General features: G+C 42.8%; 1 protein-coding gene across 1 annotated transcript in view; it reads left to right on the top strand.

Annotated features, from left to right (window-relative positions):
* acvr2aa (activin A receptor type 2Aa) overlaps positions 1-25210 on the top strand; it is a 96439-nt gene that overhangs the window by 39933 nt on the left and 31296 nt on the right. The window contains 3 exon segments of the mRNA XM_084085255.1: positions 11714-11826; positions 20189-20326; positions 20329-20345. Coding sequence (XP_083941381.1) covers positions 11714-11826; positions 20189-20326; positions 20329-20345 — 268 coding nt within the window.

Genomic DNA, 25210 nt, shown 5'->3' on the forward strand with positions numbered 1-25210 from the left:
CCCGGTCTTAATGGGTTAAAAAATGTTCGCTTTAAAATAATATATATTCAAAGATTTGCACACATTTTCACGATTTTTCAAAAATAGCCAAAGTGTAAAATAATGCTTTTTTTTTTAGCTCAAATCAAAAAATTACACAGATGCGTTCCAGGTCTTAACTCATTGAGTGCCACAATCCGTCAAATCCGTCACGTGGCCTGACGCCCAGAGCGCCACGATCCGTCAAATCCGTCATAAAAAAAATTTCAAAATAAAAAAAAAATTCAAAATAAAAGTTTTTTTTTTTTTTTTTTTTTTTTTTGGGAAAAACATGTTCAGAACCCAAGATATGATGATTTGAAGATTTGCTGCTCCATCCACTCCTTGTTTAACCTATAACTTAAAAAGGCTGTATCTCGCTTCCTAAGCACTTTTTTTTTACAATGAATTTTGGCTGTGGCACTCAGAACCAAAATTCCATTAACATGAATAAATAAGTTTGGCACTGAATGAGTTAATGGGTTAATTAGTATTTTCATAGCACATTTCTGTCGGGCCATATTAGCTGGACTATCAGAGATCTCTGCCTACTGAAAGTCAAAGTATATGGGCTTGAGCTGGGGATGTTACCGATATATATATATATATATATCGCCACATATCGGTATCGGACGATATTTGCCGTTGTCGGTCAATATCGGTATCTGCAAATAAAGTTGACATTCACCGATGGCAGTAGCCGATATGTCTCTGTTGTTGATGAGCATCAATTTCGCATTGGCTATGTTGGTGAGTTGGTTATCTGCAACCTACCAAGCTGTAGATTCTGAACAGTTATTTCTTATAATGAAGATTCTTTTTTTTACCCCTGACACAAATGGGGGAAGTAATAATACTAAATAACGAAAAAAATGTTATTTTAACTCATTGAGTGCCAGGATTGCCAGAATTATTTCAGAATTGATTCTGAAAAGTGCCAGAGTTTTTTTTTCACAGAAAACAAAAAGTGCTTAGGAAGCGAGATACAGCCTTTTTCAGTTCTAAGTTAAACAACGAGTGTATGGAGCTGCACATCTTTAGATCGTACCAAATCGGTGCGTCCCTAGCTTGAACAGTGGAGAAAACCAACGCTAACAAACCTATGCCCACTGCTTTGAAAACCAATACTGATACCATCCCAAAATGAAAGAGCACCCTGAAGTATTTGAATAGGTACCGCTATGCTGTTTTCTTTTTTTTCCTGAATTGTTTCCACCCAGTTTAAGCCCCTGCATTGGATTTAGATGATTTAACCGATACGTCACCAGAGGATCTCTGATGGTCTCTGGCTACGCAACACCAAGCACATTTCAACAACAAGGCAATTTGAAAGTGCTTTACACAAAACATTAAGCATTAAGACATTAAGACACGGAGCATTAAAAAACACATTATAAAAAGGACATTTGAATACAATTAAAAAATAACAAGCAGTTAAAAATAAAACTGAGAGATGAGGGAATTAACCCATTAAGACCGGGAACGCATCTGTGTGTCATTTTTAGATGTCTTTGGCTATTCAAAAATAGCAGATCTACAAGCTCATAGCGCGGCACCGAGTGCCGCGCTATGAGCTTGTAGATCTGCTATTTTTGAAAATCCCATGGCAAAATCTTGAATTATGTATTTTTTAAAGCGAACGTTTGTAAAATGTGTAGTTCTAGGAAACCCCAGAAGCAAAGATTTTAGTTACAAATATCCGCCAAAAAAAAGGAAACATTTTTTAAATATTTGCACAACTTTTCATGATTTTTCAAAAATAGCGGATCTACAAGCTCATTGCTTGGCACTCGGTGCCGCGCTATGGGCTTGTATATTTGCTATTTTATGAACAGCTCAACGAAATCTAAAAATGACACACAGATGCGTGCCCGGTCTTAAAGAGTTAAATTACTGTGCCGAATAATTGATATATATATATACTTAAAAAAAAGAATCTCAGGAGTGGTGACTCGTTATTTGACACAGTACAATGTGTTAGGCGTAATTGTTTTTTACAATTACCTATTTTAAAAACATAAGGATGTAACACAAGGATGCAGGATTAGGCGAAGTTGTAAATAACCTCAAATAACCGCAAAAGTTGCCAATGGAGGAGGTTCATACCAAGTATTTTATATTAGTTGATGTGGAGATATAAAAACCCTGAATTCTTGGAGGAGGGGCTGCTGAAAAATGACATTCCTGTTGTGGAGCTAGCGTGTGTGTGTGTGTGTGTGTGTGTGTGTGTGTGTGTGTGTGTGTGTGTGTGTGTGTGTGTGTGTGTGTGTGTGTGTGTGTGTGTGTGTGTGTGTGTGTGTGTGTGTGTGTGTGTGTGTGTGTGTGTGTGTGTGTGTGTGTGTGTGTGTGTGCGTGCGTGCGTGCGTGTGTGTCGCCAAGTAGCTTATTTCACCTAATTGCACACATAAAAAAGGCATGAGAGCAGAAGAATGGATAAGCCTATTTATTTGCTGTTGGGGACACTTTGCTTGGATTGATATCAGCTTTCCAAGTCATGTGAAAGGTGTTGGAGTGCAGGCAAGCGTGGAAGTGGGGTGGGGGTAGAAAAGGCATTGTGCGGGTGGGTGGATGCGTGCCAGCGGTAGAACAGCAGTGGAACAAGCGGCCTCAACTTGTTCAAACAACCTCGGAACTGATATAAAACGAGTCACGTTTTGCGCTCAAAGTGATTTTCTTTTTTTTTCTCCAACACTTGTTAAGGGTTTTATTAACCCATTAAGACCGGGAACGCATCTGTGGCATTTTAGATGTCAAAAATAGCAGATCTACAAGCTCGTAGCGCGGCGACGAGTGCCGCGCTACGAGCTTGTAGATCTGCTATTTTTTTTAAATCGTGAAAATGTGTGCAAATCTTTGAATTATATGTATTTTTATAGCGAACATTTGTAACTCAAATATTTGCTTCTGGGGGGGGGGGGGTCCCTGGAACAACATATTTTGAGATGGGGGTCCGCGGCCAAATACATATCATTTTGGGGGTCCTTGACATGAAAACATTTGAGTACCACTGACATAGCAACATAGTTTAAAAAAAAAAAAACTGTTAGTATTTAGAAGACATTTTGTAGAATCGGAACCTCAGGCCTTAACGGGTTAAATAAACCCAAAGCTTTGCGTCCTGCAAACGCGGCCGTCAGGGGTCGGTGTTGAAGTCCTCCAGTCTTCCACTTCCTTTTTAAACCGCACACTGTCCCGTCCATAATAACCTTATAACCCAAAAGGGTTTCAGACCCAAAAAGCCAGACTAGACACATCACCTGACTCTCGTTTTTTTAAGTGTTACACTTGACTCCTCTCTCCTGTTGTGTAAACATGTTGTGCTTTTTGAGCCTCATTCACCCACCCACCGTCCTCCCATTCTCCCAAAATAAAGATGTTATCTCTCGGCCCCCTCCACCGGCTCCTCCGTCTCTCTCTCTCGTCCAACTATACTGCCTGGCTGCCAGCAAACATTTCACTCTCCTAGCGTGACAGCAGTGGTGGAAAGTAACTAAGTCCATTTACTTAAGTACAATTTTGAGGTATTTGTACTTTACTTGAGTATTTCCAATTTCCAATACTTTTACTTCTACTCCACTACATCTCAGAGGCAAATATTGTACTTTTACTCCACTACAATTATTTGAAAACTTTAGTTACTAGTTACTTTTCAGATAAAAATTATGATATTAAGAAACATGCATTAACCACTTTATCCCTATTTTATACCTAGGCTATTTGAAAATAGCAGATCTACAAGCTCACAACGCGTCGCATCGCGACGCGTTGTGAGCTTGTAGATCGGCTATTTTCAAATATTTAGTACTTTTACTTTTGGTACTTTAAGTACATTTTGATGCCAATACTTTAGTACTTTTACTCAAGTAAATTTTTAATTCTGGACTTTTACTTGTAACAGAGTATTTTTATATTACAGTATTGGTACTTTTACTTAAGTAAAGAATTTGAGTACTTTTTCCAACACTGCGTGACAGCGAGGAAAAAAGACAGAACAACCATAGAGAGGAGGGAGAGTGAGAGAGAGCACGAGGAGCCTGAAAAGGCTTGAGTTACCTGGCGGGCCGGGCTCTTGTCTTAGCATGCTGTTGAACCCGTTTACCTCCCACTTGTAGTAACCAGATAAATCTACTTTTTTTTTTCTTTCTTCTCAGGCAATGGCACGCTTCCATGTTATTACCCAACAACTACAGCAGGTAGTTTATGAGTTTATGCTGACGTGTAAACAGCCGGCGAAATATAGACCACCACCATCCTCCACCCCCCACTAAGCCTGTCACAATTATTACATAATTGCCTAATCGCAATTATTTGAGATAATCTCAATTATTTTTGCATCATCATCATCATAATCATTTCCATGTTGACATTTTTGTGTCATTTTTTAGATTTGAGCTAAAAAGCATTATTTTACACTTTGGGCTATTCAAAAAAATAGCAGATCTACAAGCTCATAGCGCGGCACCGAGTGCCGCGCTACGAGCTTGTAGATCTGCTATTTTTGAAAAATCGTGAAAATGTGTGCAAATCTTTGAATATATATATATTTTTAAAGCGAACATTCAAACTCAAATCTTCGCTTCTGGGGGTCCCTGGAACAAAATATTTTGATGGGGGTCCGCAGCCAAATACATACAATTTTGGGGGTCCTGGGACATGAAAAAGATGGAGCAGCACTGATATAGAAACATAGGTTTTTCAGAAAACTGTTGAGATTTAGGAGACATGTAGAATCGGCTTCAGGTCTCAATGGGTTAAAATGTACGTTTTTTTTTGTCATATCTGCCCTGTGTAATTTAGTTACACAGTTACACAGGACCCCCCTCCCCCACACACACACACACACACACACACACACACACACACACACACACACACACACACACACACACACACACAATAAGACTCATTTGGTCATGAAGTGGGACTCCCTTTTTTGTGTTGAGCAGAGGTGTAAATGATCACGTTGTTTATCTCTGCGTGTCCTAGTGAGTGTAATCTTTGTTGTGCGTCAACCGCCGTGGAACCAAACCTTGTTAATTAAGTACAGCGCGCCGCACGCACAGTCCTCCCTCTTTCTTCCCCCTTTTTAACCCATTGAGACCTGAAGCCGATTCTACATGTCTCCTAAATCTCAACAGCATTCTGAAAAACGTATGTTTCTATATCAGTGGTGCTCAAACTTTTTCATGTCAAGGACCCCCAAAATTATATGTATTTGACCGCGGACCCCCATCAAAATATTTTAGTTCCAGGGACCCCCCAGAAGCAAAGATTTGAGTTAAAAATGTTTGCTTTAAAAAATATATATATTTCAAAGATTTGCACACATTTTCACGATTTTTCAAAAATAGCAGATCTACAAGCTCGTAGCGCGGCACTCGGTGCCGTGCTATGAGCTTGTATATCTGCTATTTTTGAATAGCCCAAAGTGTAAAATAATGCTTTTTAGCTCAAATCTAAAAATGACACAGTTCCAGGTCTTAATGGGTTAACAGTTCCTGCCTGCCCGCCAAACGTCCAGTGAATAAAATGCGGCCTTGGAGGTTGTTTTTTTGGTGTGCACTGAGCAATGGTGTAAATTAACTAAGTACATTTACTCAAGTACTGTACTTAAGTAAAATGTTGAGATATTTTTACTTTGCTGGAGTATTTCCAATTTTCAGTTCACTTTTACTTCTACTCCACTACATCTCAGAGGCAAATATTGTACTTTTACTCCACTACGATTATTTGAACACTTTAGTTAATTTGTAGATTTTGATTATTATTACAAAACATACATTAACCACTTCAGCCATATACACATTTTGGCCAATTGAAAATAGCCGATCTACAAGCTCACAATACGTCGCATCTGTGAGCTTGTACATCTGCTATTTCTAAAGATTGCTATACATTTGAATGACTTGTGAAATGGTCTGAATAATATACCGATACTTTTGTACTTTTACTCAAGTAGATTTTGAATTCCGGACTCTTACTTGTAAACAGTATTTCTGCATTGCAGTGTTTAAGTACTTTTACTTAATGTGAGTACTTTTTCCACCACTGGCACTGAGACGGGTCCGAACCAAAGGACCTGTCCAAGAAGAGCATCAAGTACGCCGTGTGCCTCATTTATACGTAGGTGTGCATGGGTGTCACGCACCTTGAAAAGCGTCTACAGTATAACAGTGGTTCTCACATCATTTTTTTTTTATCCCACGATTTTGTAACCCTTTTTACACCCGGTGCCAATTATCTAAGTGATCCTGGGCGCTACACTCCCCCTGACTAGCCTAGGGAGCCCAGAGCCGAGCTCATGCCTCATTCAATGTTTGAGAGCCAACTGACCTTCTTGTCACCTGACAGGGGGGAGTTTCCCCGGTAGGACTTAGCGCGTGGAAGGAACACGTTATTCCAACCAGTTCCCCTCCCCTCCATCAGGCGCCCCTGCTGTCATGGGGGGGGGGGGGGGGGGGGGGGGGGGGGGGGGTATAGCGACCCCAGGATTACTACATGTTTTTTTGTGAGGGTATTAACTACCCTGGGAGACACGGGGAGAACATGCAAACTGCACACAGAGTAGGCCCTTTCGCCAACCCCCACCCAGGGTATGGGCGCTTATGACGCGGAGGAGAGGACACGCCCCCCCCAGTGCCCACAGCGTCCCCGGCGGGAATCGAACCCAGGACCTTCTATCTGTGAGGCGACAGCGCTACCGACTGCTAGCGACTGTGCATTTAGTTTGACTCGGTTCAACAAAAATGAAAGTGAAAATAGCCGATCTACGATCTGCGCTTGCGAGGCGTTATTATTTCTTATTATTTTTATACTAGAGTTTGTTTACGTATTAACCCATTAAGACCTGGAACTGTGTCATTATAGATATAGATTATAGATTTGAGCTAAAAAGCATTATTTTACACTTTGGGCTATTTTTCAAAAATAGCAGATCTACAAACTCGTAGCGCGGCACTCGGTGCCGTGCTATGAGCTTGTATATCTGCTATTTTTGAAAAATTGTGAAAATGTGTGCAAATCTTTGAATACATATATTTTTAAAGCGAACATTTTAAACTCAAATCTTTGCTTCTGGGGGGTCCCTGGAACAACATATTTTGATGGGGGTCCGCGGACAAATACATATAATTTTGTGGGTGCTTGACATGAAAAATATTGAGCACCACTGATATGGAAACATACGTTTTTGAGAATACTGTTGAGATTTAGGAGACATGTAGAATCGGCTTCAGGTCTCAATGGGTTAAAAAGTTCTTAGGAGTCCTAAAATTGTCACTTTACTGTCAGCTCTGAGGACCCTCCCCCAAAAAAAATCATGTGGGGACCGCCCTGTGGGTCCCGACCCACAGGTTGAGAACCACTGATCTATAAGATAGATAGGATCTAATAGGTTATAGGTCATAGGTTCGGTATGTGTAGTGCGTCCCCCATCCAGTTATTATTACACTGGCCCGGGGGCTCAGTCTGGAGAAAGAGAGAAGAAAGAGAAGTATAGAAAAGCATCAGGACAAGACAAAGAAGACTAGACTAGGACAACAAGAACTCAGTCACAACAGGAGGGAGTAATGGATCTGCAAGCTCACAGCGCATCGCGCTGGGCCTCCGAATGGCTCTCGCTTTGAATCGGCTCTAGTGAATGGTTGTCCAAAACCATTTTTCTGTAGCAGATATACAAGCTCATAGCTTCGCTATGAGCTTGTATATCAGCTATTTTTGAAAAAATATATTTTTTAACTTTAACTTTAACTTTATTCAAATCTTTGCTTCTGGAGGTCCCTGGAACAAAACATTTTGAGATGGGGGTCCGCGGCCAAATACATACGTATCTAAAAATGTTTTCTAAATCCTAAAAGTATGTTGCTATATCAGTGGTGCTCCAACTTTGTCAAGGACCCCCCCAAATATATATATTCAAATTTTGCACAGATTTTCACAATTTTTCAAAAAAATCACACCCAGTGTGAAGGGAGTGGTGCCTTTGAAAGCAGCAACAATATGTTGTCACGTGACACGTGACAACATATTGTCACGTGTCACGTGAAGCTTGACCAATCAGCCGTGCTGATTGGTCAAGGATGGACATACGGACGGACGGACATACGGACGGACATACGGACAAAGTCAAATGTAGGAGTGGTTGGCACCACTCAAAAATAGCAGAGCTACAAGCTCATAGCGTGACACTCGGTGCCGCGCTATGAGCTTGTATACCTGCTATTTTTGAATAGCCCAAAGAAGATGTTCGCGGTACTTAATGGATTCAATTATATTTCAAGGTTTGTTATGTTAAATTAGCTAAACAGATCAGTGCCGTTGAGAGCTGTCAGTCATAACCTTAGAGCAGAGGTCTTCAATAGGGGGTCCGGGACCCCTAGGGGGTGCTCAGAGTCACTACAGGGGGTCCGCCAAATCTTTGTGTGATATGATTATTTTTTTCTTACATTAACCACTTGAACCCTAGCATCCCTTTTTCTGAGGAGAACTTCAGCCAAAAATAGCCGATCTACAAGCTCACAACGCCTCGCGCTGCATTTTTTTTTTGGCAAAGAGTTATAGGTGTAGAGGGGGGAAAAAAGCAGCAAAAGTTTAATCTGAAACACAATTTTATACAATACAGAGGGGGTCCCTGCTTCATCTCTCTCTCAGCTAGAGGGTCCTTGGCCTGAAAACGTTGAAGACCCCTGCCTTAGAGCACAGTAATGTTACCCTCACGTGGTCGGGCCCGTCATCTTACATTATAGTCAATTCCAGCGACAGGGTTTGAATCGTACAGGTTTTGCCCGAGAAAAAACGTAGCTAAGCTTCTTATTGACTGGGCTGTGATGGAAATCCATTGTTGATCCAACGGTTGTTAATTCAAAATGTCTTTCACACATTTCTTTCCTCTCTGGGGTCAGTCCTTAGCCACTTTATAATAGTTGTTGTACAACTAGACCATACCCGGTCGGCGCAGCGCATCCGTAGGGGGATATGCGCACATGATCTGGCAACCCGGGAGGCAGTTCGTCCCATAGCTGGGCAGCCCCGTAACCATGGCGACAGTGTTTGACACAAAAACGCTAATAAGAAGCTGATATTTGATGAAATTGAAAAACGGGCTTCACAGTTGCGTTCAGATGGTAATGGCCAATTACCTGTGTGCAAAATCAGAGCAATTGGTCCAGCCAGTGAGGAGAACCGGGTATCTTCACTCACGTACTCACCACCACTACAGAGGTTACTAGAATTATCTAGAATTATAGTAGGATAGTTGTTCCCCGGGACGTTAGATGCCAGAGGTTTATTAAAAAAATGTACGTTGAGTGCCTGGATTTTTAACCATTTTTGAACCTTTTTCAAGTAGTCACAAAATATTTTCACGGTGATCCCCTCATTACACAGATAGAGGTCTCGTACAATCGGGGGGGGGGGGGAAATTAAAAACATTCGGTAATCCGTTCCATAGTTGCAGCCAGTTGAAAATAGTCAAAACATTGTAAAAAAAAAAGTACACAGGACCAGAGATACAGGCTTTTGAAGTCATAAGTTAACCAGGAAGTGGATTCAAGTCTAAATCTTCGAAAAATGATATCTCCTGTTGCTATGGAGGAAAAAGAAAAAAAAATGTTTTTTTTTTTTTTTTTTTTTTTTTTTTTCCAAAAAACTATATATACGGTTTTGGCACTCCATGGTTGTATTGCCAAAACCGTATATATACGGTTTTGGCACCCAATGTGTTAAACAGGAGAGACAAACTTGAGACCAGGGTCTCTGTTACAGGTGGGCATTGTAAATACATACAAATGCCTACACAACAAAATGCATACAAATACACACATAATAAATATTAGTCGCCACAACTGATTTCAGTCATTTAGACTCCAGTCGCTCAGCGAAAATAGCCTATTTTCGGTTATTAGTTATTTTAACTTTAAAGAGTATTTGAAGTGGTCAAAATAGCGATAGAACACATGTCCATTCTTCCAGAAAACCATAATGATCTCGGATATTTCATAAAAATCGAAGGTCAAAGCCTCAATCTGCAATGTCTTCAACTGTATGAATACAAAAACATTATAATTATTTTACATATTATTTTTCTTGTTTATGAAACACAGCGCTTGTGTGTGTGTGTGTGTGTGTGTGTGTTTGTGTGTGTGTGTGTGTGTGTGTGAGGGGGGCTTAATCGTACATTAGGACCTGGCCTTACAAAAAATGTTTCAGCCGTGAGATCTTATTTTTGAGCGTTACTTTACGAGTCCAAGAGGGTTTGCCAGCATTGGAAAAGCTTGTGAGAGTCTCCTGAAACTCATTCCAGACCACAGAGGACCCCCCACACACACACACGCCCTGAAAGCTAAGCCGCTTGCCCATCACCATCGATGATGCAATGACAAATCTAACGTGCTATATCTGTGAGCCCAACCTTCAATGCTGAGCAGCTGGGCCAGACATTCACTGTGAACCCAGCCTGGCCGAGGGCATTGGGTCCACACTGCACAAATATTGAATTCTAAAGGCTTCGGCTGGTTTAAACCAGTGGTTTTCAGACCCAAGACTTTGAAGATTTTGTTATCGTTGGATATAGGGGTGTTCGATATGGCGATAGATATCGTCGCGACGATACTATGTCTCCACGATATGCTTTTTTAGAGATATCGTATCTATCGTCATAAAGTGAGTCACTCAGTCATAGAGTGTGCATTCACATTCTATGATTTGCAGTTCTATACCCTAATTTCGTTCGCCAAAAATAGCAGATCTACAAGCTAACAACGCGTCTCGACCACACGTCCGGACCGCATTGATTGCTTGAAGATCTGTTGTGTTCATCACACAGGCTCCCAAAGTCTTGTCAGTCTGCACAACAGCAGTAATGGACGGAGAGTCAGGCTCATTTGGATATTCCAAAACCGACACGGTGCAAACTCAAGTTAATTGCAAAGTTTGCAATGTTCGAACGTCACTCGATATGACTTTTAACCAAACGCGGGTGAAACAGCGAAGGTGTCCCCGCATAAAGAGAGCACGCACGCACATGGATCGACGGACCTCGTGTATCGATTAAGAACATAAATGGATAAAGTGGTAAACAAATTCACACGACCAACATCACATAAACCTCCTCTTCTGGTTTTTATTATGCTGTCACGCTCTATTGTGTTGTACTGTCCAATGAAGCAGAAATGCTATCATAAAAATGGTCTTTAACCCATTGAGACCTGAAGCCGATTCTACATGTCTCCTACATCTCAACAGTTTTCTGAAAAACGTATGTTTCTATATCAGTGGTGCTCAATCTTTTTCATGTCAAGGACCCCCAAAATGATATGTATTTGGCCACAGACCCCCATCAAAATATTTTGTTCCAGGGACCCCCCAGAAGCAAAGATTTGAGTTAAAAATGTTCGCTTTAAAAATATATATATTCAAAGATTTGCACACATTTTCACGATTTTTCAAAAAATAGCAGATCTACAAGCTCGTAGCGCGGCACTCGGTGCCGCGCTACGAGCTTGTATATCTGCTATTTTTGAATAGCCCAAAGTGTGCTAATGCTTTTTAGCTCAAATCTAAAAAAAAATGACACAGATCCAGGTCTTAATGGGTTAAACGTGTGGATGCTTCTGGGACCAGTCCTCTGTCACCGTGTCACTGTTGTGACCTCCATCATCCTCATCATCATCATCATCTCCTTCTCTCCCTTCAACAGAGGCGAATGCGTGGAGAAGAAAGACGCGCCCGACGTGTTCTTCTGCTGCTGTGAGGGCAGCCTGTGCAACGAGAAGTTCTACCACAACCCGGAGACACCGCCGCCCGTCTCCTGTAAGTTAACCCCCTGTTTGTCCACGGTGGTGTAAAGTAACTGTAGTACTGTACTTAAGTTCAATTTTGAAGGTACTTTTACTTTTTGTCTCCGCCAGGAGACTATGTTTTCACTTTCCGCCCCCCCCCCCCCCCTCGGCCAAGCTAACATTGGTCAAGCCTCACATGACACGGGACAATACGTTGAAAGAGTGTGCTCTGATTGGCTAGTGAGACGCATGACGTATAGCGGCCTATAAATAGATGTGTCACTTCGGAGCGCTGCGGTGCGCGTTCCGAAGTGACATCAGTGCCATCAGCCAAGCTAACATTTAGTGGTTACATGTCGCCTTTCCGACAGATGGATAGGACACTTACACAGACAGGACGGATAGGACACTTACACAGACAGGACGGATAGGACACTTACACAGACAGGACGGATAGGACACTTACACAGACAGTGTGTCATGTTACTATGACACAGTAACATGTTCTATTTTTTGTAAGAATTAGAACATAAGAATTAGAACATTCCCAACATTCCCAACACAAGTCTGCTGGCGGAGACTTGTGCTCCGAGGAGCACATTTTCTAGTTTTTTATACTTTTACCAATTGTCTATACTTTTACTTCTACTCCACTACATCTCAGAGGCAAATATTGTACTTTTACTCCACTACAATTATTTTGAAAACTTTAGTTACTTTGCAGATATAAATGATTACATTATAAAACATACATTAACCACTTTAGCCCTATTTTATACCGAGGCGATTTGAAAATAGCAGATCTACAAGCTCACAACGCGTTGCGACGCGTTGTGAGCTTGTAGATCTGCTATTTTCAAACATTTTAGTGCTTTTATTTTTGGTACTTTTAATACATTTTGATACCAATACTTTTGTACTTTAATTAAAGCAAATGTTTAATTCCGGACTTCTCCTTGTAACAGAGTACTTCTACATCGCAGTATTGATGCTTAAGTAAAATATTTGAATACTTTTTCCACCACTGTTTGTCCATGGCGTTGTGTGTGTGTGTGTGTGTGTGTGTGTGTGTGTGTGTGTGTGTGTGTGTGTGTGTGTGGCATCGGCTGTGTGCACATTGCACAGCTATCGCATTCTCACAAAAGATAAATAGGCTAGCTTGTGTTTTTCCAGCATGTCAAGTTGTCATCCACCTTTTTCACGGTGGAAAGACAGGCAGCAGCAACATTACTCAAATGCCTTTCCCCCCCTCTTTCTTCTTTTTTTTGGGGGGGGGGGGGGTGACAGCTGCCATCTCGCTCACTAGGCATGGCACAAAGCTGGCATATACCCCCCCCCCCCCCGAATCATCCTTGGTTGCGATCCGTAAACATTTGCCTTCCTTAACCCATTCAATCCGGGAAGGCATCTGTGTCATTTTTAGATTTCTTTGGCTTTTCAAAAATAGCAGATATACAAGCTCCATAGAGTGCCGTGCTGCTATGAGCTTGTAGATCTGCTATTTTTTTAGACAAAAAAAAAAGATTTTGTTTTGCAAATCTCTGAATAAATATCTTTTTTAAAGCCAACATTTTGTCACAATCTTCATTTGACAAAATGTCTTCTAAATCCTAACAGTTAAAAACTATTGTTTTTCTTGTCAAGGACCCCCAAAATTATGTTTTTGGCCGCCGATCCCCATCAAAATATGTTTGTTCCAGGGACTCCTAGAAGCAAAGATTTGAGTTAGTATTCAAAGTATTTGTATTCAAAGATTTGCACAAAAAAATATATATAGCAGATCTACAAGCTCGTAGTGCTGCGCTATGAGCTTGTAGATCTCAAGTATAACATAATGCTTATAGCTATAAAAAAAAATCTAAAACGACACAGTATGCGTTCCCGGATTGAGGGGGATAAACAAAAAAAAAGGATGTAGCCTATAACCATACATAAACGGCAAACTCTTTTTGGCATTTTTTTTTTGTTCCACCAACAGCACAGGGGAGCCTGTGATGAGAGCACTAACCTACTACTACTATTACTATTATTACTACTACTATTGCTGCTGCTGCTGCTGGTGGCAGTGCCATGTGCCGACGTGCTGCTTTCCCGGGCCTGTTCTGCCTAAGGGATTGCTGTGCCTTTCAGATTACAGGGACTGATCTCCCAGCCCCCCCCCCCCCCCCCCCCCCCCCAACACCATCCTCTTAACAACATCAAGAATGCGCTGGCATTGAAGGGCTGGGGGGGTGAGGGTCACCGATTTGTCAGTTCAGACTTATTTGCCCTTCCTGAGCCCCCTCACACCAACCGTTTCTATTGGATCTTTTGGTCTATTGGTTTGGTTGTGTGTGTGTTTTCTTCAATAACCCATTGAGACCTGGAACTGTCTCATTTTTAGATTTGAGCTAAAAAGCATTATTTTACACTTTGGGCTATTCAAAAATAGCAGATATACAAGCTCATAGCGCGGCACCGAGTGCCGCGCTATGAGCTTGTAGATCTGCTATTTTTGAAAGATCGTGAAAATATGTGCAAATCGTTGAATATATATATATTTTTAAGCGAACATTTTTAACTCAAATCTTTGCTTCTGGGGGGTCCCTGGAACAAAATATTTTGATGGGGGTCTGCGGCCAAAAACATATCATTTCGGGGGTCCTTGACATGAAAAAGATTGAGCACCGCTGATACAGAAACATACGTTTTTCAGAAAACTGTTGAGATTTAGGAGACATGTAGAATCGGCTTCAGGTCTCAATGGGATAACTAATAATAATTGTGTTCCTTTTATTTTGTTGTTTTGTGGTGGTATGAAGTCAGGGATAGAGAAAAAAAAACGTGTCACCTCGCATATTTTTGTCATTGATGACGGGGGTAAGGCTCTGTCACAGCAGCAGGATTTGTCAGCGCCTTTAAAACAGTTATTTTCCCCTAAAAGCCGGTAAAGGCTTATACACAAAAGAGTGTAATAAAAGCTTTGCCGGGATTTGGGGGCGGGGGGGGGGTGTCAGCTCTCTCTCCCTCTCCCTCTCTCTCTCTCTCTCTCTCGCTCTCTCTCTCTCTCTCTCTCTCTCTCTCTCTCTCTCTCTCTCTCTCTCGTGACGCTTATGCAACCCAACATAGCTTTATTTTTGGGCTGCGACTAACTAGATGTGGAATGCCCTGGATGTTTGGGAATCAAAATAAAAAAAAGCCACAGGAAGCCTCATTGCCCTCGCTGACTGTAGCGTGGAACCGACCGAGGGGGGAGGGAGGGAATGGGGGGGACAGGACGGCACACACAGCTGCTGCTTTTTTTAACCTAGCAACAGGGCCTATCTGGGGACCGGGGGGAGAGAGAGGTTTAGACTTAGAGGAGGATATAGAGGGGAGAGAGAGAGAGAGAGAGAGAGAGAGAGAGAGAGAGAGAGCGTGACCCGCTGACCAGGAGATCTTGTGCAGCTTTGAGTGGCGTGCGGCAATCTTAATGCCCCACGGTGGGTCAAGGGGGGGAGGGGCTGGCAGGGGGGGGGGGGGGGAGGAGGGGCTGCCAGGCGTGTGCAGCAAAACGCTAAGAGAAGCCTGGAGGAGAGAGGCTGGCAGGGTGGGAGGAGCTTAGCTGCTGAGGCTGCTGCTGCTCATGGTTGCCATGTCCGATTATTATGAGCGACTTTGGGCTTGTTTTTCTGTGAAGCTCCTCATTAAATATTGGTAGTTGCGGGTTGCGTTTTTTTTGGGGCTTGTTTCCAATTTGTTTTTATTATATATTACAAAAAAAAACGTCTACAACCTCACAACGCGTTGCATCGCGACTCATCGGCCGTTTTCAAATAGCCGGCGTTTACAGTATATAGGTTTAAAGCAGGGGTCTTCAACAGGGGGTCCGGGACCCCTAGGGGGTCCTCAGAGTTACTACAGGGGGTCCGCCAAATCTCTGTGTGATATGATTTTTCTTTTTACCTTAACCACTTGAACCCTAGCATCCCTTTTCTGAGGAGAACTTTAGCCTAAAATAGCAGATCTACAAGCCCACAACGGCTCGCGCTGCGAGGCGTTGTGGGCTTGTAGATCGGCTATTTTTGTCACAGAGGTATATAGGTGTAGAGGGAAAAAAGAGCAGACCAAGTAAACAAAAAAAGTGTAATCTGAAACACAGTTTTATACAATATAGTGGGGGGTCCCTGCTTCATCTCTCTCTCAGCTAGGGGGTCCTTGGGCTGAAAACGTTGAAGACCCCTGGTGTAAAGTGATCACGTGGCCTATTAGTCGCTTCTTTTCAGCTTGTTTACCTAGACCGGGTTTTGCTTATTTCTCTCACAAAACCTGGCAACACTGCTTGCTGCTGGTGCTGCTGCTGTGTTTTCCAGCTCAAAGAGGCTAATCCAGGCTCTCATCCTCTGCTCCGCAGCCTAAAATTGTGCGGGGGGCTGTGGGGGGGAGGGGGGGAGGGGGGGGGGGGCACGACGGCGAGGTCGTGGAGTGCTGTTGCGCTGCTGTCAGCATCCTGAAACAGTGCCCCACTGTAACCATGTAAAGGCACTACTGAATACCAGTTCAGCTCAGGTCGCCTGCCTACCACCCACTCTCTCTCTCTCTCTCTCTCTCTCGCTTTTATACACACACACTGACACAATCTGAGAGGCACATGCACTTTGTGTGCCCTGAGAGGGGCGGGGCAGGGCAAGGGTGTGTGGGGGGGGTGGGGGGGGGGGGGCGGGGGTGTGGACTGACATAGTTTGCATGCGAGTGTGTTTTTGATAGCAACATGGCCACTGCTTTGGTTCAGCAGCACCACACAATCAAATTATTTCCGCTCTCTTGCACTCACCTTTCCCTCACTGGAGCCCCACGCACATATGCGCGCACACACGCACGCACGCACGCACGCACGCACGCACGCGCGCAGCAGCGCGCGCAACATACACTCACGCCAGTCGCCACCACACCTAACCCCACTTATTACATCTACCTCCACACCTGTTTTTAACAGAATATTAACCCCCTTCAATCCGAGAACGCATCTCTGTGTCATTTTACATTTATTTGGCTATTCAAAAATAGCAGATGTACAAGCTATGAGCTTGTAGATCTGCAATTTTGCAAAAGATTTTAGTTACAAATATTCGCTTAAAAATATATATATTCATTTAAATAATGATATAGGAGACCACAGGAGAGACTGTTGACAGCCGGAATGTAGACGGCACCCCGGAGCAGTATGGGTTAGCGCCCCATGCTGTGTCTTCCGTGAGGAAGAAGCCCAACAAACCCGCGGTTAGGCCTTTAGGAGGGCCATTCCAGCGTACCGCAAGCAGAGCTAATACATTAGACAAGCCCAATCTAGTGGTATCGGGCCCAAGGAACCATCACGCCAGAAGGAAATGTTTTGGATCGGGGCGGTGCACCTGATCTGGCGCAGCGCTCAGGTCCTGGACCTGGTGAGACGAAGGAGGAGCCCGGCCAGGAGACAACCCACAGAGCCTAGTCCCTCCACGTGCCAGAGCCTCCCCGAGTCCCGGCAGAGTACTTCCAGAGAAGCGGACTGCCCTGTCTTTCCCTATAGGACTGACCGTGGGTGCTACTGGGACGTAAGTCGGGGCTTGATCAACCCTGGCTGGGTCACCTGGGCGAGGGTGTATGTTGTATGTTGCGAGACCCGAAACACCCTATGACCCCAGGCTACAACACTGATGATACGTCCCAGTTGCATCCATGTGATGTTTTTCTTTATATATTAATAGGATGGAGAAAAAAAAGGAAAAAAAAAACATACAAAAATGCATTCAATTTACCATTCAATTATAGCAGTGGTTCTCAACCAGTGGTCCGGGTCCTTGAGGGGGTTCCATGTGGTCCCTAGCTAAATAATGGAAGAGTTGGTAAACAAATAGACCCTTATTATGTAGATCTTTAACTCTTGAGAGCGTAAAATGAAACCAAATGGACCCGTAAGGGTCATTTTACGCTCTCAAGAGTTAAATTATTGTTTGACATCTGCATTACTTAATTCACAAGATGTCTACACAATTAGAGAACGTACAGTAGAAGGAATATTCTAAGTTTTGGGTCCGAGAGGCTACATCTCTTAACGGTGGCTTGTGGCTCAAATGCCGAAATAAATAACGGACCTTGATGTGAAAAAGGGTTGAAAAGCACTTGAGTTCTAGTAATACGTTGATAGAGGTTTAACCATGTAAGGCCTCTTTCATACTTCACCCTAGTATGACAGGCGTTCGTTGCACAGCTAAAACAGTTGCAGTGCATTGTTGAGCCTTGTCCCATCAGCTATTTTTGGAAACGAAACAAGAAAAAAAATCAAAATGTTTTGCCTGTGATGACATGCCCCAAAAATAGGCACGCCAGGTGGTTAAAAAGCTGCTTTTTTTCTGTCTGTGTGTTACGTGTGTTAATTTAGATGATTCTGTCCCCCCCCCCCCCGTCCCCCCACAGTAAACCTGCTGTGCAATGAGCTAGCGTTTGCAATTGTGTGAGAGGGAAACGGGAGTAGTGTGTGTGTGTGTGTGTGTGTGTGTGTGTGTGTGTGTGTGTGTGTGTGGAGCGTGAGATCAACTTGATTTAACCATCGTACTCGGTAGCACTAAGCCCCTGTGGATTTGGCAGCTTTCTATCCAGAGCCAGTGAGGTATTTAGTCCAAAGAGAGAGAGAGAGGGAAAAAAAAGAGAGATATTCCAGCCCACACTAGCCTCCCTGCAGCGAACGTTGACAGGCACACACAAGGCAGCGCGCTCGCATTCTTGGCCGAGCTGTCGTAGGGTGACGTCATGTTGAAATCCTTCTCTCAACGCCTGCTCGATATGAGGCCGCAACAGTAGGCTTTTGTGTATATATGTCGTTTTTTTTTCTCTTCAAGGTATTTATTTCCACCTCAGTCAAACGTACCGCAAATGGATCTGGAAGGAGAAAGTTCATAGGCAGGTGACAACAGTCGTCGTGAGCCAAAATCGGAATCCATTGCTATCGGCTAGGCCAGGGGTGATGCAACTTTGACGATAGAGAGGGCCACTATATTTCCACACTCGCTCCAGAGGGCCACATTGCATGTTGTTGTTGTCGGGCAGGAACCTCTCATCTCTCCATTTTTTAACTTTTTTTCGTAAATGAATGTTTACTTCGCCATTCTATGTTATACAAAAGTAGCAAAAATAGCAGATCTACAAGCTCAATTTTTTTTTATTTGAATCCTGGTTCTTTTTTTTTGTGCTATTTTTGAATTGGAATCCTGAAAAGTTACATTTTTATTTAATTTCAAATTGTCATTGAGTAATACTTATATTAACCTTTTTAACTTAAATACAAATACATTAGACATATAAAAGACTTGTAATACCAGTAATTAAGCTACTACTATAGACTGAAGTAATTCAAGCGGGTCATGTTTGCATGTTTGGAATTGTAACAGCTGAAACCAATAATATATCAGTATACCGAATGCGGGCCGCTTTAAGTGAAGGTGGGGGCCACCGGGCCGCCAGTTGCCCATGTATGGGCTAGGCGTATGCCCACATACAGTTAACAGTATGCACCAGATCTGGGCGATATGACTTCCTCATCATGGCGAAGAGTCGATGTTCAGCGTTCCTCGATGTTGCCATGTTGGCTGTAAATGTATCTCCCATGTTTTAAATGTCGTTGTTTACTGAAATCAGGCGGATCTGAATAATAATAATAAAGGTTAAAAGGGAAAGCAAGCATGTTAGTGTTTCATTGGGATTATGAAGCGATTTCTTTGATCAGAATTTTGAAAATGTCTCCATTAAGACCTGGAACGCATGTCATTTTCAGATTTCTTTTGCTATTTCAAAAAAATAGCAGATATACAAGCTCATAGCGCGGCACCGAGTGCCGCGCTATGAGCTTGTAGATCTGCTATTTTTGAAAAATCTTGAAAATTTGTGCAAATCTTTGAATATATATATATATATTTTTTTTAAAGCGAACATTTGTAACTCAAATCTTTGCTTCTGGGGGATTCTACAAATGTCTTCTAAATCAGTTTTTTTTTTTAAACTTGTCGCTATAATATCAGTTCATGTCATGTCAAGGACCACCCAAAATTATATGTATTTGGCTGTGGACCCCCCCCCCCCCCCCCCCCACCCCCCCATCTCAAAGATATTTTGTTCCAGGGACCCCCAGAAGAAAAAAACATGCTTTAAAATATATATATATTCAAAGATTAGCACATTTCACGATTTTTCTAAAACTAGCAGATCTCACACTAGATCTGCTAGTTTTTGAATAGCCGAAGAAATGTTCAAGTGACACAGATGCTTTCCCGGTCTGAAAGGGTTAAGAGAGTCATAAGTTGAGTCATAAGTTGACGGGGCAGAAACATTATGACGTTTTTTTCTTTCTCTCACCCTCCTCCTCCTCATTTCCATGTGTTCCCTTTCACCCCCCCCTGTAGCAGATCCATCCAGCCCGGGGCCTTCGAAGCCGCCGGTGTTGACCACGCTGATGTACTCGCTGGTGCCCATCATGGGCATCACGGCCATCGTGCTGTTCTCCTTCTGGATGTACCGCCACCACAAGCTGGCCTACCCGCCGTCCTGGTGCCCACTCAGGTAAGAACGAACACACGCACACGCACACACACACACACACACACACACACACACACACACACACACACACACACACACACACACACACACACACAGCCGTCGGATGCCACCAAGTCGTTTTTCTTTTCTGTTTTTCCTTGTTTTTCTTTCCATCATCCGGCCCAGTAGCTTGCCATTGCTGCACAAACCAGGGACGTGCACAGATAGACTCTAGGTGGTGCTAGAGCACCTGCCCTTTGCCCTCTTGACCAGAAGTGCCCTTTTGGAAAAAAAAAGAAAAAAAAAAGGTTTTTTTTTTCCAGTTTACAGCAGGGGTCTTCAACAGGGGGTCCGGGACCCTAGGGGGTCCTCAGAGTTACTACAGGGGTCCGCCAAATCTTTATGTGATTTGATTTTTTCTTTTTACCATAACCACTCGAAACCTAGCATCCCTTTTTCTGAGGAGAACTTTAGCCAAAAATAGCCGATCTACAAGCCCACAACGCCTCGCGCTGCGAGGCGTTGTGGGCTTGTAGATCGGCTATTTTTTTGGCAAAGAGGTATAGGTGTAGAGGGAAAAAAAAGAGCAGACCAAGTAAACAAAAAAAAAGTATAATTCACTTGAGCACCTGCCCCTCAAAATGTCTGTGCACGCCACTGGCACAAACATTATGAACAAATCCATGTCAGAACCCCACCACGTCTCTAGGCTTTTTTTTCCTCCATAGCGCTGCCCCGTGCGGTCGGGTGGGGAAGTGACGGTATGTATCGTCCATAGCATTGTTGTCAGAAAGCCGTTTTTTTTGTGGCTTAATCTGAGCGATGCGCAACACATGCCAGCTTCCGCTCTGCCTCCGCAACGATATCTGCTGCGGGGATGAAACCGGGTGAATCTCTTCTTGGATTAGCTCCATAACTTTGCGTCGGTCTCGGCTGTCATTCACGGTGGAGCCAGAGGCGCGCGGCGCACGCAGCAAGAGGTTTCATTGCACATGGAACCAACCCCGCTTACCTCATGGGTTTCTTCCCTCTTCTTCTTTTTCTTTTGACTCAAAAACTGCCTGTTTTTGTCACCTGCTCTCCTCCTGTCATTTTTGTGTTCCCCTGCTTTGACAACGTGGTGAAAACGTCTCCTTTTACCGAGGATATGTCTCCGTGTCGCGCACATCTCGACTCATCCCTTCTCGACTCATCCCTGCACACCCCCCATCGGCTGATGAGTTGAATGCTCTACCAAACGCAACACTTTAGAAAATCTCCGCGCAACTCCAGGTGCCAGGGCTAAAGTTAGTGGCCCCGCACTTTGGGCGCTCTCTTTGGCCCGCCGGAGATGGCACGACTTTGGCAGTGACAAGACAAGCCAACATTGGAAAGAGCATTTGCAGGCTTCGACTTGTCACCGGCGCCGAAGTGTGAGGCTCTGTAACGAGGGGAGGATAGGTTGAGAAAACGAGGGTAGGAAAAAAAAACACCAACTCCATGCGGTAGAGGCGTGTAGAATGTCTTTCAATGTCGTCAGGGTGACTCGTCTCATTTAGGCCAAGTGGGGCAGCGTAGGACATGGCAGCCCATTGCTAGGCCTGTCACAATTATTACATCATCGCCTTATCGCAATTGCTTGAGATAATCGCAATTATATTTGCATAGTAGTTTCCACGTTGAAAAATGTCCATACATTTTTAAACATTTTTAGAAATAGTGGAAATAGTTTTTTTGTCATATTTGACCTAAAAGCCACACTATTAACTCACTGAGTGCCATTAACGTGTTTCACGTGTTTTTAGCGCTATGGCGCTGGGTGCCATTAACGTGTTTCACGTGTTTTTGAAAATTAGCATAAGTAAACAAAAAACTTTTTTTTTTTTTTTTTTTTTTTTAAACATGTTCAGAACCCAAGATATCATCATCTGAAGATGTGCAGCTCCATCCACTCCTTGTTTAACTTAGAAATGAAAAAGGCTGTATCTCGCTTCCTAAGCACTTTTTGTTTTCTGTGAAAAAACTCTGGCACTGAGACAACATAATTTTTAAATATTTTTTGTTTATTCGTTTTTGTTCTTTTACATACTCATAGGTAGTAAAATTGAGTGCCAGAATTGCCAAACGTTTAAAAAAAAAAAAAAATCTGGCACTCAGTGAGTTAAAGGGATATTTCACTTTCAAAACTAATTTGGGTCATTTGATCGTCTACTCAGGCTTTTGGGAGCCCCCCAGACAGTTTTTAAGCTGCTTGATTCAGTATTTAGATATTTGATATTAATTTGATCAGACACGCCCCCTTCCCATACAAAGCCATTGTAACTTCAGACTCCATGTTAACCATGTCAGATTCTTCTAAAACACCTGTCCTTGGTTCTGGTGACTGATATTGTCCTTATAATACATGAGGAGGCCGTGTTTTTTCAATTACTTTTTTCATTTTCATTAACAATATTTATTTTTGGAAATTAAAAAAATATATACAATAAAAAAAAATATTTACAAAAGCCTGAGTAGACGATAAAATGACCAAAAGTTTTTTTGAAAGTGAAATATCCCTTTAAATTGTTAATCGCAATTATTTGTATGACAATGGATCGTCAAGTAAAAAAATCATAATCGTGACAGCACTACCCATTGCTGTACTGTGTCACTTTTGTACTTCTGTACCTAAACGTACCCTTAACCCAGTCATTATCATGTTCATGTGTTTGGCAGACCTATACACGCAAAATGTCACTGACTTGAGCGATGAAGCTACAGCATTGGTCGGCTGGTTGGCCTGACAACGGTTGCAGAGCAATCATCCCTCCAGGCTATGGGGATGTAATCTATACTCGGCCTACTACGACAACAACAAGCTAGCCAATCGCAGAGCAGTCGTTCCTCCAGGTTTATGGTCGTTAAATGGGTTAACTACCCAGTTTAACGCATCCGTGTCATTTTTTTAGTTCTTTGGCTATTAATGAAAAATCATGACGTGCAAGTCTTTGAATATATATATATATATAAGCGAACATTTGTAACTCAAATCTTTGCTTCTGGTGAAATGTGACTCATTGTGAGCTTGTAGATCTGCTATTTTCCAAAGATTTTGTATACATTTGAAAACGTGTGAAACGGGGACATTCTGCATAATGAATACTTTCCACTCTTGGTACATTAAGAACATTTTAATTCCAATACTTTTGTACTTTTACTCAACTACTATTATGAATTCTGGACTTTTACCTGTAATGGAGTATATCCACATTGCAGTATTGATACATACATTGTACTTTCACTTAAGTAAAAAAAAACGTGAGTACTTTTCCCACCACTGACTAAAAAAAAAAACCTGGCTTGTACACCCCCCCCCCCGTATGGCATCCCAGCAACTTCCTGGTAATCACGAGAGACCGATGGCAGGGTGAGGGGAGGGGGGGGGGGCGGGGTGCTTGCTTAGTCAAGTAGGACTGTGTGTGTGTGTGTGTGTGTGTGTGTGTGTGTGTGTGTGTGTGTGTGTGTGTGTGTGTGTGTGTGTGTGTGTGTGTGTGTGTGTGTGTGTGTGGTCAGTTCTCTCTCCCACTCATCAGCCACACAGTACAGTGAGCACAGTAAAGTGTTCTGACTGAGTGGGGAGGGGTGGATTAATAATGCATGCTCTCTCTCTCTCTCTCTCTCTCTCCTCTATCTACCGCTCTGTTTTTTTTCCCTCTCCTTGCTCTTAGCCAGCTCTCTCTATCTCCCCCTCCCTCCCCCCTCCCCCCCCTCCCCCTGGGCATAGTAGTTATAAAAAGGCAGGCTTGCAGTAGGTCAGAGAGATATGCCAGCCCAGGAGGTTGATCAATAACAAACTGTTTTTTTTTCCTTTTCTTTTTCTTTTTCTTTTTTGTGTTGTCGTTGCTAGCTAGGCATTATAGTGCGCTATGATTTACACAGCTAGCAGTGGCGTAAAGTAGCTATTAAGTACATTTACTCAAGTACCGTACTTAAGTACAATTTTGAGGTACTGTACTCTTACTTTACTCGAGTATTTCCAATGATCTATTCTTTTTTACTTCTACTCCACTATACATCTCAGAGGCAAATGTTGTACTTTTACTCCACTACAATGATTTGAACGCTTTAGTTGCTATAGTGACTTTGCAGATGTAAATTATGATATTATAAAACATACATTAACCACTTTAGCTCTATATTATACAAGGGCTATTTGAAAATAGCAGATCTACAAGCTCACAACGCGTCGCGACACGACGCGTTGTGAGTTTGTAGATCTGCTATTTTCAAACGTTGTAGTACTTTTACTTTTAGGACTTTTAAGTATATTTTGATACCAATACTTTTGTACTTTTACTCAAGCAAATTTGGAATTCTGGACTTTTCACGTAACAGAGTACTTCTACATTGCAGCATTGATACTTTTTACTTAAGTAAAACATTGGAGTACTTTTTCCACCACTGCTAGCTAGGCATTATAGCGCGCTATGATTTACACAGGAGGAGCACATAGGAGGCTGCATAATTATATGAAGGGCACACACGTTCCGTTCTGCAACCTTCCCCCCCCCCCCCCCCCCCCCCCCCCATCAACCCCAAAACAAGTCAACATAGGCATGTGTGGTATGCAGATTGTATTACCCAAGCACATTAGCATAGATATTGCTCCTATTGTCGCTTAGTGCGGCGACACGAGATGGAAACCGGTACGAATTACGAAACGGGGGGGGAATAGCTGCCGTACATACGCGCCGGCCACATGTTAGTTTCCCTTCACACGCGTGCGCGCACCACACACACACGCACACGCACACGCACACGCACACACACACACACACAACACACACACCAGTGGTGGAAAAAAATACTCCGATATTTTGCTTAAGTAAAAGTATCAATAATACAATATAGAAATACTCCGTTAC

Source organism: Gymnoscopelus microlampas, assembly GCF_963454915.1.
Source record: "Gymnoscopelus microlampas genome assembly, chromosome: 17".
Classification (NCBI taxonomy): Eukaryota; Metazoa; Chordata; class Actinopteri; order Myctophiformes; family Myctophidae; genus Gymnoscopelus; species Gymnoscopelus microlampas.